This window comes from Sturnira hondurensis, unplaced genomic scaffold (genome assembly GCF_014824575.4).
Source record: "Sturnira hondurensis isolate 20B ecotype Veracruz unplaced genomic scaffold, ASM1482457v3 Scaffold0022319, whole genome shotgun sequence".
Classification (NCBI taxonomy): Eukaryota; Metazoa; Chordata; class Mammalia; order Chiroptera; family Phyllostomidae; genus Sturnira; species Sturnira hondurensis.
The window spans coordinates 2,271,884-2,289,197 of NW_028094950.1; the positions used below are offsets into that span (position 1 = coordinate 2,271,884).

Here is a 17,314-nt window from a genome sequence, read left to right on the forward strand (position 1 = left end):
CCCAGTGCCTGGTCATCTGAAGGTATTGCTGGGTCAGGGCAGGCTTGTCAGGTGCCAAGCCCACTGTCCCCTCGGCCTCACCTTCTGGGACCCCAGGGAAAGCGCAGGCCAGGCCATCTGAAAGAGCAGGGGGGGCCTGGCTGGGTCCCAGCTGAGCCCCCTTGCCAGCCAGGCCCCTCCTCTGGCTCAGAGAAGATCCCTGTCCGGGAAAAGCAAACAGGCCGGGAAGCTGCCCTTTGGACCTTTTGCAACTTGCTGGGCGCTCTTTTAAGCCAGGCTGCGGTGGCCCTGGGAGGGCGGCCTCAAATAAATAGGGCACGGACTCCGGACGTGCATTCTCACCTTGGTGCGCGGAGGCTGCCTGTGGGTGCCAGTCCGTGTGGAGGAGATAGCGAGCGACGTGAAGCCAAGACCAGCCAGCTCGGCCATGGGCCCGCTGGGGCCCGCGCTGCTTCTGCCGGCGCTGCTGCTGCTGGCTGCAGGCGCCGGGGCAGGTGAGTGAGGCGGCCACCGCACCGCCCAACCCGCCGCCCCCGATGGGATGCCGCCTGGGGAATGTACAAGAATCTAGCCAGAGGGCGCAAAACCAGGAGCAAGTGGGGTGGCTGGGACCTGCTTGGACCTAGGTCAAACGGAGGGCAGTCCCAGTTGACAGACAGGGGGACAGGGCAGGTGGGTGGCTCCTCCAGCCTCCGGATGGGGGTAAGGGTCGGGGCCAGGGAAGGGGGGGCTGGAGAGCGGGTTCTCCAGACCTTGCTTCCTCCTGAAAGAGAAAAAAGCCCTGTGCATGCAGGGGTCCTCCCCAGGATCCACCTGGAAGATGGGAAAAACCCACAGCTGTCTTTCTCCATTTCTTACAGAAGATGAAGTGCTGGAAAACGTCGGCTGGACCTGCCCAAGTAAGGCGTTTCCCTGCTGGGCAAGGCCGGGCAGCCCCAAGGCCCAGGCTACCCACCGGCACCTCGGGGTGCTGTGATGCTGTGATAACTGATGCTCACTGCACTGAGTCCAGAGAAGACTCTGCCCACACCTGAGGGGTCTGGACCCGCTTCTGCCCGACCTTCTGCCCCTGTCCATGGCCAGGGGGTGGGTTGGAAAAGGAATGTCACCGTGTTGGCCCCTGCCTGGAAACTTTGAGACATCACCATCCTGTTGCTCAGTGGCTAATTATTGATTCAGAGAACATGAGGGTGTGGAAATGCTGACTTTAACCTTTGTGCAGAAACCCAGACCCCCACCCCTTTGTATTTACCTGACCCCTAGGGGTCAAGGGAGCTGGCCTTGCAGTGGTACCAAGGTCTCTGAGCTCTGAGACTGGCCTATGATGGGGAAGCACTGCCCTCTTCTGGGCATCTGCCATCACTGCACCTGGCCTCCTGACTCAAAGGTTCTTTTTTCTCAAATTGTTGGGAGAATTCCTCTGAAGCGGTGGAAACATCCAGATAATTCCTTCTCGGAGTTTCCTCAGTCAGCACCTAGCCCTAGTGCTTAATAAGCTTTGCCTTAGGTATTTAGCAGAACCAAAAAAGAGCCACAGAACTGTACTATGTTCAAGCTGTGAAGCTCTTAACCCTTCAGTTTTCAGTCCTCCTCTCATAGACTTTCTGAGCTCTGTTACTTGAAAATTGCCTCCTTGGGTCTCAGATGACATATTCGTGGAACTCCAGCTGATTTACACATTAACCTCACCAAAACATAGTGAAGTTAAGTCCATAAAGAAAAATGAAGTATAATATGAAGTCAGTTAAAAGAATTTTAGTTTAATTACCTTTTTTTTAATTATCTGTGACACTGCCCCTCCCTGCCCAGAACTGATCCTTAGGACAGTTATGTCCACTATGGGGCTGACTCATTTCTCCTCATTTTAGAAGATGCAACTCGATTCAAGCACCTTAGGAAATATGTATACGACTATGAAGCTGAGAGTTCCAGTGGAGTCCCCGGGACAGCTGACTCCAGAAGTGTCACCAAGGTTAACTGCAAGGTACGAGGGGCCATGGGAGCACTGCTGGAGGCCCGGAGCCCACTGCCGAGCAAACCCAGCTCCTGCCGAGCCGTCTGTAGTCTTGAAGGGCGGGCACCTGGCCCTCCGTTTGAAAGTCAACCACTTTGCAAAGAAGTTGTCTGCCACAAAAAATTTTAGCAGCCAGGTTTATTTTCCCACCAGCTTCCAAAGTATCATTGTAATATGTCATCTAGAATATCAGCACTCCGGGAGAGTGGATTTGCCATGATGAGAGAAGCCCAGTGGGTGAGCAGAGGGAGTGGGCATCTCAGGAAAGCACCCTGGAGAGCAGTTTTTAAAATCTAAAATAGCATCTCTTAACGTAAAACAAATGGGAAAACGACGTGGACCCTGGCTTCTGGGGTCCGAAACATTGTGGTGGGGGAGAGACATTCACACGGACTACCGAGTCCTGTGGAGGAAGAGGGACAGCATGGCTTTTTCTCTCAAGGGGAGCAAAAGCTGTGGTCCTTGCTGTGACGAGTCTTTATTGGGTTTCTCCACACATTACATGAGGGTCCTCATTTACTATGCACAGGTTGCTTTAGGTGGTTACATTTTACAGAAAACAAAGGAGCCAATGCCAATAATCACATCACAGAAGAGGGATATTTGCAAGCGCAAAGGGAAAAGTGATTGAACTGATTACACTCCTTACTAGAGAGTTTTAGCATGGATTTGAGGAAGTTACATTAAGCACTTGCTGTCTCAATTCAGGGTGAGGGAGTTTTAGCTAAAGCAAGACTCAAAGCGGCCTAGGCACATTGCAGGCCTGATTCCCCACTGGAGAACCTATCTGTGGGCGTGGGTCCTGTGCATCTCTGAGTGGGAGCTGGGCCCACGCCACAAAGAATGGTCTCCTACAGGAAAAGGAAAAATGTAAACATGCAATTTGTTCTCAAAGGAAACTTTGCTTATTGAGACTGGTCGTACTCATGGTCATGTTCACGGGGAACAGATCCAAGGGCCACTGCAGGGGCTCATTTGGGGAAATTGGGCCAGGAAGCTGCTCTCTTCTTTCCAAGGCCCTGTCGTCTGTGTGGTCAGATGAGGTAGCCATTAGCCCCATGTGGCTATTTAAATTGAATAAAAGTAAAAACTCTGTTTCTTAGTCACAATAGCCACGTTTCAAGGGCCCAGGAGCCCCCCACGGCTGGTGGCCCCCGTACAAGATCGTGCAAATGTAGAACCTTTCCGTCACTGCAGGAAGCTCTCTGAACGTTTCTGGATAACACCCAGGGATCTGTTTAAACACCAGCTATAGGCCAAGGTTTAAAGCGTCCCTAATAGATGTAAATGGTCTTGTATTTGGGGGTTTGTGTTGGCNTAGTCACAATAGCCACGTTTCAAGGGCCCAGGAGCCCCCCACGGCTGGTGGCCCCCGTACAAGATCGTGCAAATGTAGAACCTTTCCGTCACTGCAGGAAGCTCTCTGAACGTTTCTGGATAACACCCAGGGATCTGTTTAAACACCAGCGATAGGCCAAGGTTTAAAGAGTCCCTAATAGATGTCAATGGTCTTGTATTTGGGGGTTTGTGTTGGCAGGGGGTGGGAGGGTTGGGGACTTTAAGGAAACCTCTGCTGTGAAAACCAATGACAGCTCTCCCACATCTGGTTTGCTCTTTAACTCCCACTCCCAGGCTACATTTCTTCTGATCAATTGCACCTCTTTGTAACTAAAGTGGGGACATCGGGAACAGATGAAGAGATGCCCTCCTTGGCACCCACGTGATTAGAGACGTGGCGCCCCAGAACGTGGGAAAGAGCACAAACAGGGCCCCGTGTAGGATGATCCGTGGGGAACCCGTGAGGCTTGTTAAAGATGCCCGTGGTGTCGGGGAGCAGCGGTCACGTTCCCCTTGGTGTCCTGATTAGGGAGCCACCCCTGGGCCACAGGGTGGCGGTCCCACAGTCTCGATGGAGGGCCGTCATGGGCTGCAACCCTGTCTTCCAGGTCGAGCTGGAGGTCCCCCAGCTCTGCAGCTTCATCCTGAAGACGAGCCAGTGCACCCTGAGAGAGGTGCAGGGCTTCGACCCTGAGGGCAGGGCCTTGCTGAAGAAGGCCGGGAACTCGGAGGAGTTTTCCGAGGCCATGTCCAGGTGAGGCGTGGGCCTGCGCACTTCAGTGTCTGCAGGTGTTGCCAGAGGTGTTGGGAGCGAGGGAGTGTGTGTGTCCACAGACGTGTGGGTGTGTGTGCTCATAGAAGGCATACACATGCGTATTTGTAGTTGTATTCACCGTGGATCAGGGAATTGCTGAGTGTCACCGCCATCCAGGAGAGGAAAGCGTTACCTCCCCTCCCCTAGTGAAGTTGCCCTAACTATCATTGAACTGGGTTTCTACGAGACCTCGCGCTTTCCTTCCTCGAGACACTAAAGCTGAGGTGGTTTGTTTAAACACGGGGATTCTGGTGGAAAGACTGACGCAGGGATGGGCATGGGGGGTCTCCAGGGAGGTCCCAGCAGGATGTGGTGGTGCAGGGTCTGGTCTTCGGGGCTCGAGGTCTAGCCTCAGGGAGTCCAGGGAGAGCCCGGGCCGGAGCCTCTGCCAGGGCACACTGACCAGGCCAGTCCCGTGGCTTACGGCTGCCATCTCTTCCAACCCATCAGTGGCCAAGCTGTGCCCGTTGCTAAATATTTCGAACATCACCCCTGCCTCATCGTCAAGTCAGTTTGTAAGGTCCTGTGAGTGTGTAGACAGAGGCAGTCATAGATCTGTGGGTTTGGAGCACTGGAAACTCCCTGCCCACCTCTCAGTCTGTGGACGGTTAGACCAGACAGCCAATCCTTTGCCGGCAGAGGAGGCCTGGATGCGGCTGTCTCTCATCAAGGCACCTTATTTTATCTGACACTTAGACGTGTGTGAGGGACTGGGTGCAGTGACAGAAAAGAGTGAGCAGTGGTTATGTGTTGGCCCTTACTCTCCTCCAAACGAAAGGGACTCCTGCTCTCGACCACCTCAAAGCTTTCCAAGCCCGCATCACAGTGTCCGGGACTTTTGGGGAGAGGGTAGAGCCGTGGGGGACATGCCTGCTCTCCTCCCCCTTCCAACGTAACTAGGGCAGGTGCAGCCAGATGCTTTGAAACCCCCGAAAGGTGACCTAGACCTCAGACTTGGCCCGAGACTCTATCAAAGGGTGAATGTCCAACAAATGTATGAAAAGAAGCTCAGATGAACTGGCAGTCAGGAAATGCAATGAATGTAGTAAGGTATTTATCACCACATAGGACTACAAAAAGTTAAAACAGCCACAGCACCTGTTGCTGGTGAGTGTGCAAGGAAACGTGTGCTTTCACGCACTGCTGGTGGAAGGGGAGCCGTTAGCGGACATCTGTTCTAATTTAAAATGCTACAGCCTTTGACACAGCAAAGTCAAACTGCGGGACTCCAGCCCATGAAAAGAAAGCAGAAATGTGTGAAGATACAGGCACAAAGATGTTTATTTCAGTGTTGTTCATGTAGCCAAAAACAAAAAACAAAAACCAGAAAGTGAATGCCATTAAATAGGGGGATGTCTGAATAAATTATATGTAAGCATAGAATGCAATGTTTTGCGGTCTTTTAGAAAAAAAATGTTAGAGATCAACCAAATGACTCAAAAGGATTTTCATCGAGTATAATTGGTGAAAGGGAGATAAATAAAAGTGTGCATGATGCGATACACTTGTACAAAACAAGGAATGACAAAATCTTTGTATGTAGATGGGTTCTTTTGTAGGTACAGCTGTGAGGGGGTATACAGAAGGGTCAGGTGAGCCAGCAATAAAGGGAAAGAAAGAAAAGAATGCCAATCACACATACTCGTATACCTTTTTAAAACAGAGACATATACTTATGAAGAAAAGAGGTAAGAAGTAATAAGTAGAAAAGAGGATGGGAAGCCACCCAGCTTCTGCAAACACTCCTGTGACACCTTCTCTCTGGGACAGGTACGAGCTCAGGCTGGCCACACCCGAAGGGAAACGAGTTATTCTCTACCCAGAGAAGGAGGAGCCGAAACACATCTTGAACATCAAGAGAGGCATCATTTCTGCCCTCCTGGTTCCCCCAGAAACGGAAGAGGCCAAGCAAGTGTTGTTTCTGGTGAGAATTTAGAAAGCCAATAAGAATGGCCCTTTGAACTCACGTTCACATGTGTGGGCTGGGTCCTGCCGTCTACACTGGCTTAGCTGGTGGCTAGTTACACGGGGGTCCTGCAACCATGTGAAACCCCAGTGCCTAAGTCCCCCCACCCCCATCCTCTGGGCTCACTGTGAGATCGTCCTGAGCAGATCTCACTTAAAAGCAGTTTCTGGGGAGCCCGGACCACCCTACTCCTTTGTTTGATTTTGTTTTATTTGTTCTATCATGTTACACCAGCGAAGTATAACATAGTGAAGCCTACGTGTGTTGTGAACACAAAAAAGCAATTGAATCGGTTCCCTTCAGTCCAACGACCATTTTCCAAGCCCTTTGCCATGTTCTAAGTTCTAGACTGCACTCCAGGTGGAGAATGCAGGCTTGCAACCTGCAGAGACTTCTCAGGATTTGTGGCGAGAACCGCGACACCTACAGCACGAGGCGGATTAGAATATATGCCATAAATGAACCATACAGACTTTGCTAGTAGCCAACTGAGCATAAAGTCAGAGTGGGTGGGCTCCTAACAGGCCAGGCCACTGTCCCTCAGAATCACAACCCTCGTCCCTGCTGCCCTTGTTGTTCCTCTGGCCGGCTGGGCACTTGCTGTGCCCACACTCTGCCTGGGAGGAAGGAATCCCTCCAAATCGACGCTGCTCCTGCCTTTTCTTCCAGGCTCCTTTCCCAACCCCTCCCAAAGCACTTAAACATGTTTCCCCCACATTGAATGCTCCTGTCACATCTTCTGCTCCCATAGGATACTGTGTATGGAAACTGTTCCAGTGACTTTATCGTAAAAACAAGGATGGGAAACGTGGCAACGGAAATATCCATCGAAAGGAAACTGGAGAGGTGTGATCGCTTCAAGCCCATTCACACAGGGGTGAGCCCCCTGGCTCTGATCAAAGGCGTGGTAAGTTTTACATCAGCATTGCTATCACACCATCCTCTCCATTATTAAAATTCTGGGAGCTAGAGCCAGTAGGGATCTCAGAGGAGAACCTGTCCAGCCTCTTCTTCGTACAGACTATACTGGGAAACTGAAAACCAGACAAGGAAAGGACTGCCCAGTGCCATGGGGCCTATTATTAACTGACCCAGGACTGGGATCCGGTTTCTGACTCCCCATCCAGAGCTCTGTCCTTTTTGCTGCCATTCTGTCACTGGTACCAGACCCTCCATCACCTCTTAAGATTAATGACTGTCCATCCCTGAGAAGGCTCCAAGACTCCCTGTAGGGGAGCAAGCCACCTACTGTTCCCCCTGTGCAAGGGCTGGATGTCCCCAGTTCTAAGCCTGTAGCCTCCGAGGAAGCCCCAAGACCTGGACTCTGCTCCCCTACTTCTCACTGCCATGATGGGACTCGGCTGAGAGCACTCCTGAGTCCTGTCTGCCCATCCCATGCATGACCCTGATCGATGTCTGGCCCACGACCTCCTCCCTGGGCCGCCCCCTCGGTACGGACCTTCTCTAGTCACAAAGGTCACGTAGCACCACGGTACCTGAGCTTGTTTATTGCCTTGTGATACCTTCTGGGACATGAATCACAGCTTATCTCGGTAAACACGAAGGAATTGAGCAATCATGACATGCCTGGCCATGTTACTGGTCACTGTCCTTGGGTGGGAAAACAGGGAGTCTGGTGACCACAGAGCCACACCCGGAAGAGGCCAGTGCACTGGTGCCTGTGGTGTTTCTGAGCAGCTGCTGGGTGCTCAGCCCTACTCTGGACAGCCTGGAGGGAGGGGCAGTGGCGGAGGAGTGTGGACTTTCCCCTCGGGTGTTTACAGTCTAATGCAGCAGCATGGTTCAAACACATGCCAATGAAGGACAGTACATGGCGTCTCGTACAAAGTGAAAGGCTGAGGAGGGCAGACAAGCAGCCAGAGGCCTGACCATGGAGGAGAAAGCACGTTCAGCAAAGCAGCTAGTAAATCCAGCTAAAAGAAATGATGGGTGAGCATCAATGAGTTTAGCTGGAAGAAGTTGAGCCCAAGATGTGGAGCATGAGACTGCAAGATACAAAGGATGTATAAATGGAAGAGAGACATAAGGCCGGACTTGTGTCTCTTACTAGGCAAAGAAAACATGGGGAGCAGTAGCGTGCGAAGTATTGATGTGTGGCGGGTCAGGTATGTGCAGGCGAGCAGGCTACATGTCCTTTGTGCAGGATGAGATACCCACTGAGGCAGAATAAGAAGTCGATGGCTTGACTCAGCTTTGGGTATGCCGAGTTGTCGCATCCCCTTGTCTAAATGGCGAGTGCCAAGTTCTCCTCTTTCACTGAGCTTGTCTAGTGGTTCAGAATTCTCCCTCTCCCTCTGCCCCACCCCTTCTTCCTTAAAGGCAGATGCCTGTGGCAGAAGTCTCAGGTTCAAGCCCCAGGGACTGATCAAAGTGCTCTTCCCCATCTCATTCACAGAGCCACCCCTTGTCAACTCAGATCAGCAGCGGCCAGTCCTGCCAATACACCCTGGACCCCAAGAGGAAGCATGTGTCAGAAGCCACCTGCAAGGAAGAACACCTGTTCCTGCCTTTCTTCCAAAGGTAGGTCCCTGCCGCCCCGTGGTTCATTGTTGATGGGTCTGTGTGAGCTGAATACACCTCAGCTGCCCTGTGCCAGGCTAGGCTGTGACGAGGTGCAAAGCAGAGCCCATCCCTGTCCCGCTTTTCAAGCTAACAGGTGATTTGTTAGGAAAATCTTAGACATTCATGGTCTCAGAAACAATTTGAGACCCAGACTCTAAGAGTTACAGGTCACGAAAAGCCGGGATCTCGGCAGGCTGCCCTGGTTAGAAAGAGGCTTTGTGGAGGATTTGGAATTTGGACTGGAGACCTATGTATCCAAATCTGCTTTGAAAACTGATCAACCAACTAGTGTTTATTGAATAACCATTATATTCCTGGCACCGTGTGGTGGGAGATACAAAGGGATTTCAAGGCACCAAGTTAGTCCCTTACCCTCTAGACACTTCAGGCTGGATGACGGTATAAGGCTCACGTGTCCTTCAATTGGAAGGACTGTGAGTGTGACCAGGAGGAGGTGGGTCCTGTTTACTGGGGGGGGGGGGGGNCCACGGCCCCGCCCCCCCCCCCGCCCCCCCCCAGGTCAGGATGTCTGGATTAACCATGGTTTGAAACGTGGGCGAGATTTGGGTAGAAGTGGAGACAAGGGAAACGTTCAACATGAAAAGTTGCTCGGGGAGCTGGCCATCCTTTGTTCCCTGATGTCCTTCCTTGATTTCCAGGAACAACTACGAAATGATGGCACAGGTTACACAGACTCTGAAACTTGAAGACACACCTAAGATCAACAGTCGCTTCTTTGAGGAAGGTAAGAGGCTTTATGCCCACATGTGCCAGGCTGAGGACCCTGCCCAACAAGGTCCATGTGTCACGGCTTGGCTCTGTGCTGGGCCCCGTGAAACCTCTGCTGACTGATAGTTAAGTGGGCTCTGCTGTTCTGGCTGTGGGCTACTCTGGAGAGAAAGCGTGTTCCTAGCAGAATGTCAAGTGACAATGGCATCCAGGAAAGGAGAAGTTTCCCAAAACCACCTGGGTTTTTGGAAGTAGGGACCTGGCCTGTGAAGTCTACCGTTCGTAGATTCCCACGACCTTGTACACCCTTGGGCAAGTGGCAGAGGGCCTTTGGGGACAGAAGTCTGTCTTTAGAGCTGGAAGGGGCTTTAGAGATCGCAAGCCTGACTCTAGGCCTTCATTTGTGTTGTGCTTAGTCTGAATCATGCATTACATTGTTCTCCGCAACCTGTGGTGTCAGGCGGTAACAATGTATGCTGTTATACCCATTCTACAGAAGGGAAATGGCACACAGAGAGGCTTAGTGACATAGTCAGTGTCATAGAATATTAGAGGAGGTACACAATGAGCCCCTAGGTCTGGTATAAGCCAGTACTCTTTCCAACACACCACAGTCCCGTGGTGAATTAACCCTCTTCCCTAGCAGGTCAGAGCAGGGTAGTAGAGGGGACACAAAAGGGTTCCCCCCTTGCCCACACTCTGCTATTCGATTCAACTGGAAGAAATCATGGGCGAGCCTCGGCAGCAGCCCTGGCTGCTGCAACACCTTCTCACAGCTTCTTTTGGGTGAAGAGGTCATTGCATAACCAGATTCAAACAAGCCTGGATGCAATGCCAGCTCTGCCTCCTACACCCAGAGAGGTCTTGGACAAGACGAGTTGCTCAAATCTGGGTCTTGGTTCCCTTATCTTTAAATCGAGGACTCCTACTCACCCATGGGGCCAGCAGGAGGAGTCAGTGAAAACCCTGGAGTCACATGCCTTGCCCAGAGCCAGATACAAAGTAGGCATGGGGCACAGGATAGGCTTCTTTTCTTTTCCCCTTTGCTGATCCCCTGCTGACTTCCAGTTTCCAGTAGACCAAGATGGGGTTGAGATGAAGAGGTAAGCAAGGATGCCTTTGACACCTTCCTCCTTCCAGGGTCCGAGGAGGCAGGTCTCGCCTTCGAGAGCACCAAATCCACGGCACCACCCCAGCAGGCCGAGGCCATAGTCGAGACCCTCCAGGAGCTCCAAAAGCTGCACGTCTCCGAGCAGAACGCCCAGAGAGCTAACCTCTTCAATAAACTGGTCACTGAGCTGCGAGGCCTCGACAGTGCGGCAGTCTCGTCCCTCCTGCCCAAGCTGGTCCAGGTGTCCAGGTATTTCTTGAATGGCTGCAGCTCAGTCTTCCGGAGGTTACAAACCTATGGTCACTGCTGAACCTTGGCCAAACAGGGAATCTCAGGGACCATTGAAATATCAACCCAGGTAGTCAATTAGTCGATCAGCTCTTGTTTGCTGGATAGAGAAGTATTAGCTAAGAGGCCCAGAGTTCCATGGCAACCACACAGGTACACACATGGCATCCAAGGCAGATGTGAATTGGTGTGATAAGTAAGACAGAGCTGTTCACCACACCTTGATGGGTATCTTCCCATTCCTCATTCCAGGACCCTGGAAGGTTTGAGAGACCAAGCCTGGGCCTTTTGGAAGCCTCTAGGCTAGCAGAGAGGGAACTCCGGCAAACAAAATAATACTGGGATTTCTGTATACTTCGAGGCCGTGGCTCTCAGTGCTGTGAAGGGCAGAGAGGAAAGCAAGGACGGAAACAAGATCATGCCGATGTTTGCCCCGCATGTTCTGTGTTCCGTCCAAAGGACAGGGATAAGAGTGCTCTTTCGGCAATAAGACCAGGGGTTCTCCTTCAGACTTGTCTCCACGATGCCTTTTCTGTGGGAATGCTTAGAAGGAAGACTTCCTGCCTCTCGGGAAAACAGTTCTGGGCATCTGAGTTGGGTTGTGAAATATGACTGGATTTGGACAGTGAGTAAAGGAAGTAAGGGCAGAGGCAATGCCGTGGGTCAAGGCGATCGGAGCTGCCTGGAAGGTGATCTGTGTGACTCTCTCTGTCCTTTCCCTCTCAGCCCCATCACTCTGCAAGCCTTGGTCCAGTGCGGACAGCCCCAGTGCTACACCTACATCCTCCAGTGGCTGAAAAGTGAGAAAGCCAACCCACTGCTGATAGATGTCGCGACCTACCTGGTGGCCCTGATCCCAGAGCCCTCGGCCCAGCGGCTACAGGAGATCTTCAACACGGCCAAGGAGCAGCAGAGCCGGGCCACCTTCTACGCCCTGAGTCACGTGATCAACAAGTGAGTTTTACCCTGGTTCTCCTCGCAGGAGCCGAGGAAGACCTCGCATCTCTGTGTTACAACTGTACCCCTTCCGCTGCCTTCAGGCCCTGGTGCTTACTCTTCTGTTCTTCTCCCGATCTCTTTGAGAGTAGTGATCTGAATTACCAAGTCAGCAAAATGCAAGTTCAGATTTTCAGATAACCTTAGCCATACTTACTGCGTCCTAACTCTTATTGTGCAGCTATCATGAGACGCACCCTACAGCGACTCAAGACCTGCTGGCCATCGCGGACTACCTGTTGGAACAGATCCGTGATGACTGCACTGGCGATGAAGAGCACACCTACTTGATTCTGAGGGTACTACTGTCTTTTGTACAATCTGCACCGTTTCTGAAGCGCTTTTCCCGGACACCCCTTCCTTCTCCTTCCGCACCCTGATTCCCTCTCGGTGCTTTGCGGTGCAGGTCATTGGAAATATCGGCGGAACCATGGAGCGGCTCACCCCAAGACTCACATCTGCCCTCTTGAAATGTGTCAGGAGCACAGAGCCATCGCTGCTGATTCAGAAGGCTGCCATCCAAGCCCTGCGGAAAATGAAAAGTAAAGATGAGGTAAAGCCCACCGAGGAGGGCTGCAAGGGAAAATTATTCAGATTGAAAAGGATTTGGAGTAAGATTCTTAATCTCATCATTCTGTGGCCTTTATTCTACTGCTTGCTAACCGCGAATTTTCAACAGGCTACTGACTTGACTGCCTAGCAGTATGTGAACATAAGAGAAATATTTGATCTCGCTGCTGCTCCCGAATGCAGAATCTGAGATTTTTACTACACGCCATCCTCCTACAAGATCTATCACTGGTCCCACGCTTATCTTAGGAAAACAGGCCTGATTTTCCCCAATCCCCCCAATCTCCAATGGTCAACCTGCCCGCAGTTTAGGTGGCAATGGCTCCTTATCTTTGGACACTGCTTTCTTCAGTAGCCCCGACTCTCACTATCCTTTCAACCTTTAACCTCCTATTGAAATAATTTATGGGAAAACAACCTCATTTTCCATTAGTGGCAGGTCTCCCACAAGTCATAACTTGGCTGCAGCTTGCATAGTTTAATGAAATTGAACTTGACATGCATTTGATAAGAGTCTTCCGAGAAACCTTCCTCAAGCTCGTTGTTTTGGAGAACACTAGCAAGAAGATGCAATGCCATCATCTGCAGAGTTATTAGAGAGAACTTCAGCTGACACACAATCACTTGCATGCAGCCATGCCAGCTGTTTGCAAGACTTGTTCTCTGACCCAGGGACCGTGATAACAGTCTCCTCTTTTGGCTACAGGTCCAGGAAGTCCTTCTTCAGACTTTCCTGGATGCTGCTGCTCCAGGGGATAAGCGACTGGCTTCCTACCTCATGCTGATGAGGGACCCTTCTCAGTCGGACATTAGCGAAATCACCCAACGTCTCCCAGGGGAACAGAATCAGCAAGTGAAGAACTTTGTGGCTTCCCACATTGCCAACATCTTAAACTCAGAAGAATTGTATGTCCAGGAGTAAGTGAGAATAATTTTCCCCCACCTCTTACAAAGGGCTGAAATTCCAATCCTCAATTTGGACTCAGCCCCTGCCTGCCCTTTATAGAGCATCCTTTCTTCTGGAACAAACCATGGTACAAAAGAACAGCAAACCCGAGCCAAACTCTTGGGGCAGACTCATGAATTTGGCAGCACCTGGAAATCCATCTTGACTTGGGGAGGGAGGGGCAAAGCCTAAGTTACATGATGGGCCGGCTCAAAATATCATCCTTCTTTTCTTCTAGTTTGAAAGAGTTGGTGAAAGGAGCTCTGGAAGACTCTCAGCTCCCCACTCTGCTGGACTTCAGAGCATTTTCCAGGAACTACCACTTTTCCAAATCTGTTTCTCTCCCATCGCTTGACCCAGTCTCAGCCAAAATTGAAGGCAATCTCATATTTGATCCAAATAATTACCTGCCTAAAGAAAGCATGCTGAAAACTACTCTGACTGTCTTTGGACTTGCTCCAGTTGACCTCTTTGAGGTAAGCGTGGGACTGAAGAAGAGTCTTGTTTTCTAGTCCATTCTGTTCTACACCATGAATAAAAAGTCAAGAGGCTCATGAACCAGGTGGAGGAGGAACAAGACTCATCAGGCTGTAGTTCCATACCACCCCTTCAAGGGCTTTTCTTCCCTGCTAGGGGGTCACCTGAAGCCTGACTTCTTATCATGAATGGAAATGCAGATGTTTCGTAAAAGCCCTTAGACCCAAAATACAAGGAAGTACATGGTGTATGCATGCAGACAGAACTGGTTCAAACCCAAATCCACTCCCAACTCTGAATCTTTGGTTTAATTATTTGTCCTCTCTAAACCTTAGCTGCCTTTCTAGGGGGGAAAAAGCAAATAATAAGTTCTGCCTTTCAAAATTCTACTAAGATTTAAATAATGCAACACCTGTCGAGTGCTAAGCTTAGTTCCTGTCTTATAGTATTCATCAAATACTTATTCAATTAAATGGATGTAAAGAGGGGAATAGGAGGTTGACACAAACAAAGAAACCTGATAGCATTTCTTGCCTGATTTTCTTTCTCAGCTTGGTTTGGAAGGAAAAGGCTTTGAGCCAACGCTGGAAGCTTTCTTTGGGAAGAAAGGGTTTTTCCCAGACAGTGCCAACAAGGCTTTGTACTGGGTTAATGGTCAAGTTCCTGATCATGTCTCCAAGGTCTTGGTGGACCACTTTGGCTACAGCAAAGATGATAAACATGAGCAGGTATGTTTTGGTTAAGTGTCATCTCAAGGAAAGCTTTGGGTCTCAGTACAGAAGTATTCTCATCTAAGCCTGGAAGTAATCAAGGAACTATTTAACTTAAGTGACAACTATGGCTCTTATTAATTGGTCCTATGAAAGTAAGAGCCAGTATCCTCTGCAGCTCTGGGGCTTCTGGAGATGCAGTGTGCCCAGGAACCAGACTCTTTAGAGGCACTCTAGCATAATGACTAAGAGTGTAGACTCGAGGGCATGGGTTTGGACTCTACCCTTGCTGTCTTCAAGCTATGCAACCCGGGGCATATTGCTTGATATTATGTCTGTCTCTTTATGAGTCCCTAGAGTGCTAATAGTAACCCATAGCTCACAAGGTTATTTAAAGACTAAATGAAATAAAGTATGTAAATCTTTAAGCAGAGTACCTGACTCTGGTACTGATTGTTCAATAAACAGATACTATTATAATTTTTAAATTCACATTTTCCTTATTTTTAACTTACTTTTGTGTGTGTCACCCACATCAGTGCATTAGCTAATGAAAGTAGTCGATTTACTTTGAAGCTAGCATAAGCCCCCACTGAAGGAGTGGAAAATAGATAGCTGGTTCTCCAGCCCAGTGGGATCTCCTGAATCCCAGCCTGCACTGTAACGAGATGCCCAGGTGACTTGGGTGCATATTTCAGTTTGAGAAGCAGGGTGGTAATCTACCTCCAGATGCTCACAGATGGCCCTACCTTTTTGTTCTGATTTGCTTACCTCTACTTGAGGCTGAGGGACATTGATCCGTTTTGGGTCTGTCATTCACTGTTTTCTCTCTCAATGACTAAGCATCGGTCAATGAAATTTTTCTTATCCCTAAGAAGAACTTGCCTAGCCTCAGGTGTTTTCAAGCTTTTGGCCAATTTCTTTGACAGCTAATTTTCCCAAGAAACCCCTACTATTCTTCCCTACCCAAAGAAGAGAAGGCATAAGCAGGGGAGGGATGGGGGATAGAGGATCTTCTCATCTTGGTGGGGGGCTAGGGACCCTGTCATCCTGAGAAGTAGAGATCCCCCATTCTGTGCATACATTATTTAAGTTATGAACAGTGTGGAAGCTCCACTGTCCCTGACAGGACCTCAGTTATTTCCTCTCAATTTGGAGAAGCTATTTATCTTTCAAATAAGAGGTAAGAGCTTGACTTCAGTGTCTGCCCTGTATCCCCACTCTCTGTGTTTCTGTCTGGGTCCATTGCAGCTGCAGCAAACGGGCCCCACATCAGAAATCTCAAGGTGTCTGACAGTGCTGACATCTCACTAGGTCTTTTGTTGGTTAATTCCCAGGACATGGTCAAAGGACTCATGCTCAATGTTGAGAAGCTGTTCAAAGACTTGAAATCAAAAGAATTCCCGGAAGCCAGAGCCTACCTCCGCATCTTAGGAGAGGAGCTGGGCTTTGTCAGGCTTCATGACATCCAGCTCCTAGGAAGGCTGTTCCTGAACGGTGTCCATACTCTGAGGGGGATCCCCCAGATGGTAAGTGGGCTGGGCCCTATCACAGGTGGGGAGTTTAGCCTGTGCTCCTTTCAGATCTCTGACTCCCTTAAGATTCTGGCCACAAAAACCAGCAAAAGTTCTCATACTTCCTTTGAAGAGACAGGTTTGACACTGGCTGGGTGGCTCAGTGGCTTGGAGCATCATCCCAAAAGGTTGAAGGTTCAATCCCAGGTCAGGGCACATACCCAGGTTGTGGGTTTGATGCCTGGTGGGGGTACGTGCAGGAAGCAACCAAGTGATGTTTCTCTCTCATCTGTCTCTCTCTCTCTTCCACCCACCAAAAATCAATAAAATATAGCCTCAGATGAGGATTTTAAAAAGAGAGAGACAGGTTTGCCTTGAATTTTAGTGAAGAAGATGCTTGGATCACAAGGAATTGGTAACATTTAGAAATTAAGCTGTTCATACTCTTAGATGTGTCTTTGAAGCGCATTCATTTGTTCATCTGGAAAATGATGCTGAGTATACCTCTCTCTACCTGTGCTACAGGTTTATTTTTTTAATATTTTATTTATTTATTTTTAGAGAGAGGGGAAGGGAAGGAGAAACAGTGGGAGAGAAACATCAATGTGTGGTTGCCTCTCACATGTCCTCCATTGGGGACCTGGCCTGCAACCCAGGCATGTGCCCTCACTGGGAATCGAACCAGTGACCCTTTGCTTCACAGTCCCGTGCTCAATCCACTAAGCTATACCAGCCAGGGCTACAGGGTTATTTTAATATTGAAATGATGCAATGCTTATGAAAGAATGTATTTGGCTAAGTGTAATCTGTTGTGTAATTATGAGCTGTAGTTTTTGTTATTATTAATTTACTAAGAAGAGAGAAAATATGGAAATTTACTCCCCTGCATGTAATAAATAAAAAATGTTTGCTTTAAGAAAACTGATCTCAAGTATTTTCTGGGCATGTCTTAAAAAACAAAAGCAATGCATACTTGACATGTACACCATCTCAGTAGACTGTTGGTTTCAAAAAATTGGTTTTACCATAATATATTGTACTTCAAATAATCCTTCATTTATATTTAAACTCCAAAAATCCAGAATGAAGCCATGCTGAGCAACGAGACTTCATAAAGCTCTGAGGCCCAGCAATATTCTTAAAAACCTTCTGAATTGCCAGTTGAAAATGATATGATATCTATCCAGGGCAATATTTTACATCCCAATTTTTTGAAATCAATAATCATTCTTCTTGTCCTGACTGGTGTGGCTCAGTG

The 17,314-nt window shown here is 49.5% G+C and overlaps 1 protein-coding gene across 1 annotated transcript in view; it reads left to right on the plus strand.

Moving 5' to 3' along the window:
- Nucleotides 1-284: 284 nt before the first annotated feature.
- Nucleotides 285-17,314, plus strand: part of APOB (apolipoprotein B) — a 39,414-nt gene continuing 22,384 nt past the window's right edge. The window contains exons 1-16 of the mRNA XM_037035491.1: nt 285-494; nt 861-899; nt 1,869-1,984; nt 3,961-4,106; nt 5,937-6,090; nt 6,884-7,039; nt 8,549-8,673; nt 9,375-9,460; nt 10,585-10,804; nt 11,570-11,797; nt 12,021-12,138; nt 12,246-12,392; nt 13,116-13,327; nt 13,594-13,831; nt 14,384-14,560; nt 15,880-16,071. Of these exons, the coding sequence (XP_036891386.1) occupies nt 428-494; nt 861-899; nt 1,869-1,984; nt 3,961-4,106; nt 5,937-6,090; nt 6,884-7,039; nt 8,549-8,673; nt 9,375-9,460; nt 10,585-10,804; nt 11,570-11,797; nt 12,021-12,138; nt 12,246-12,392; nt 13,116-13,327; nt 13,594-13,831; nt 14,384-14,560; nt 15,880-16,071 (2,421 nt within the window). The 5' untranslated portion in view covers nt 285-427. The remainder of the gene's footprint in view (nt 495-860; nt 900-1,868; nt 1,985-3,960; nt 4,107-5,936; nt 6,091-6,883; nt 7,040-8,548; nt 8,674-9,374; nt 9,461-10,584; nt 10,805-11,569; nt 11,798-12,020; nt 12,139-12,245; nt 12,393-13,115; nt 13,328-13,593; nt 13,832-14,383; nt 14,561-15,879; nt 16,072-17,314) is intronic.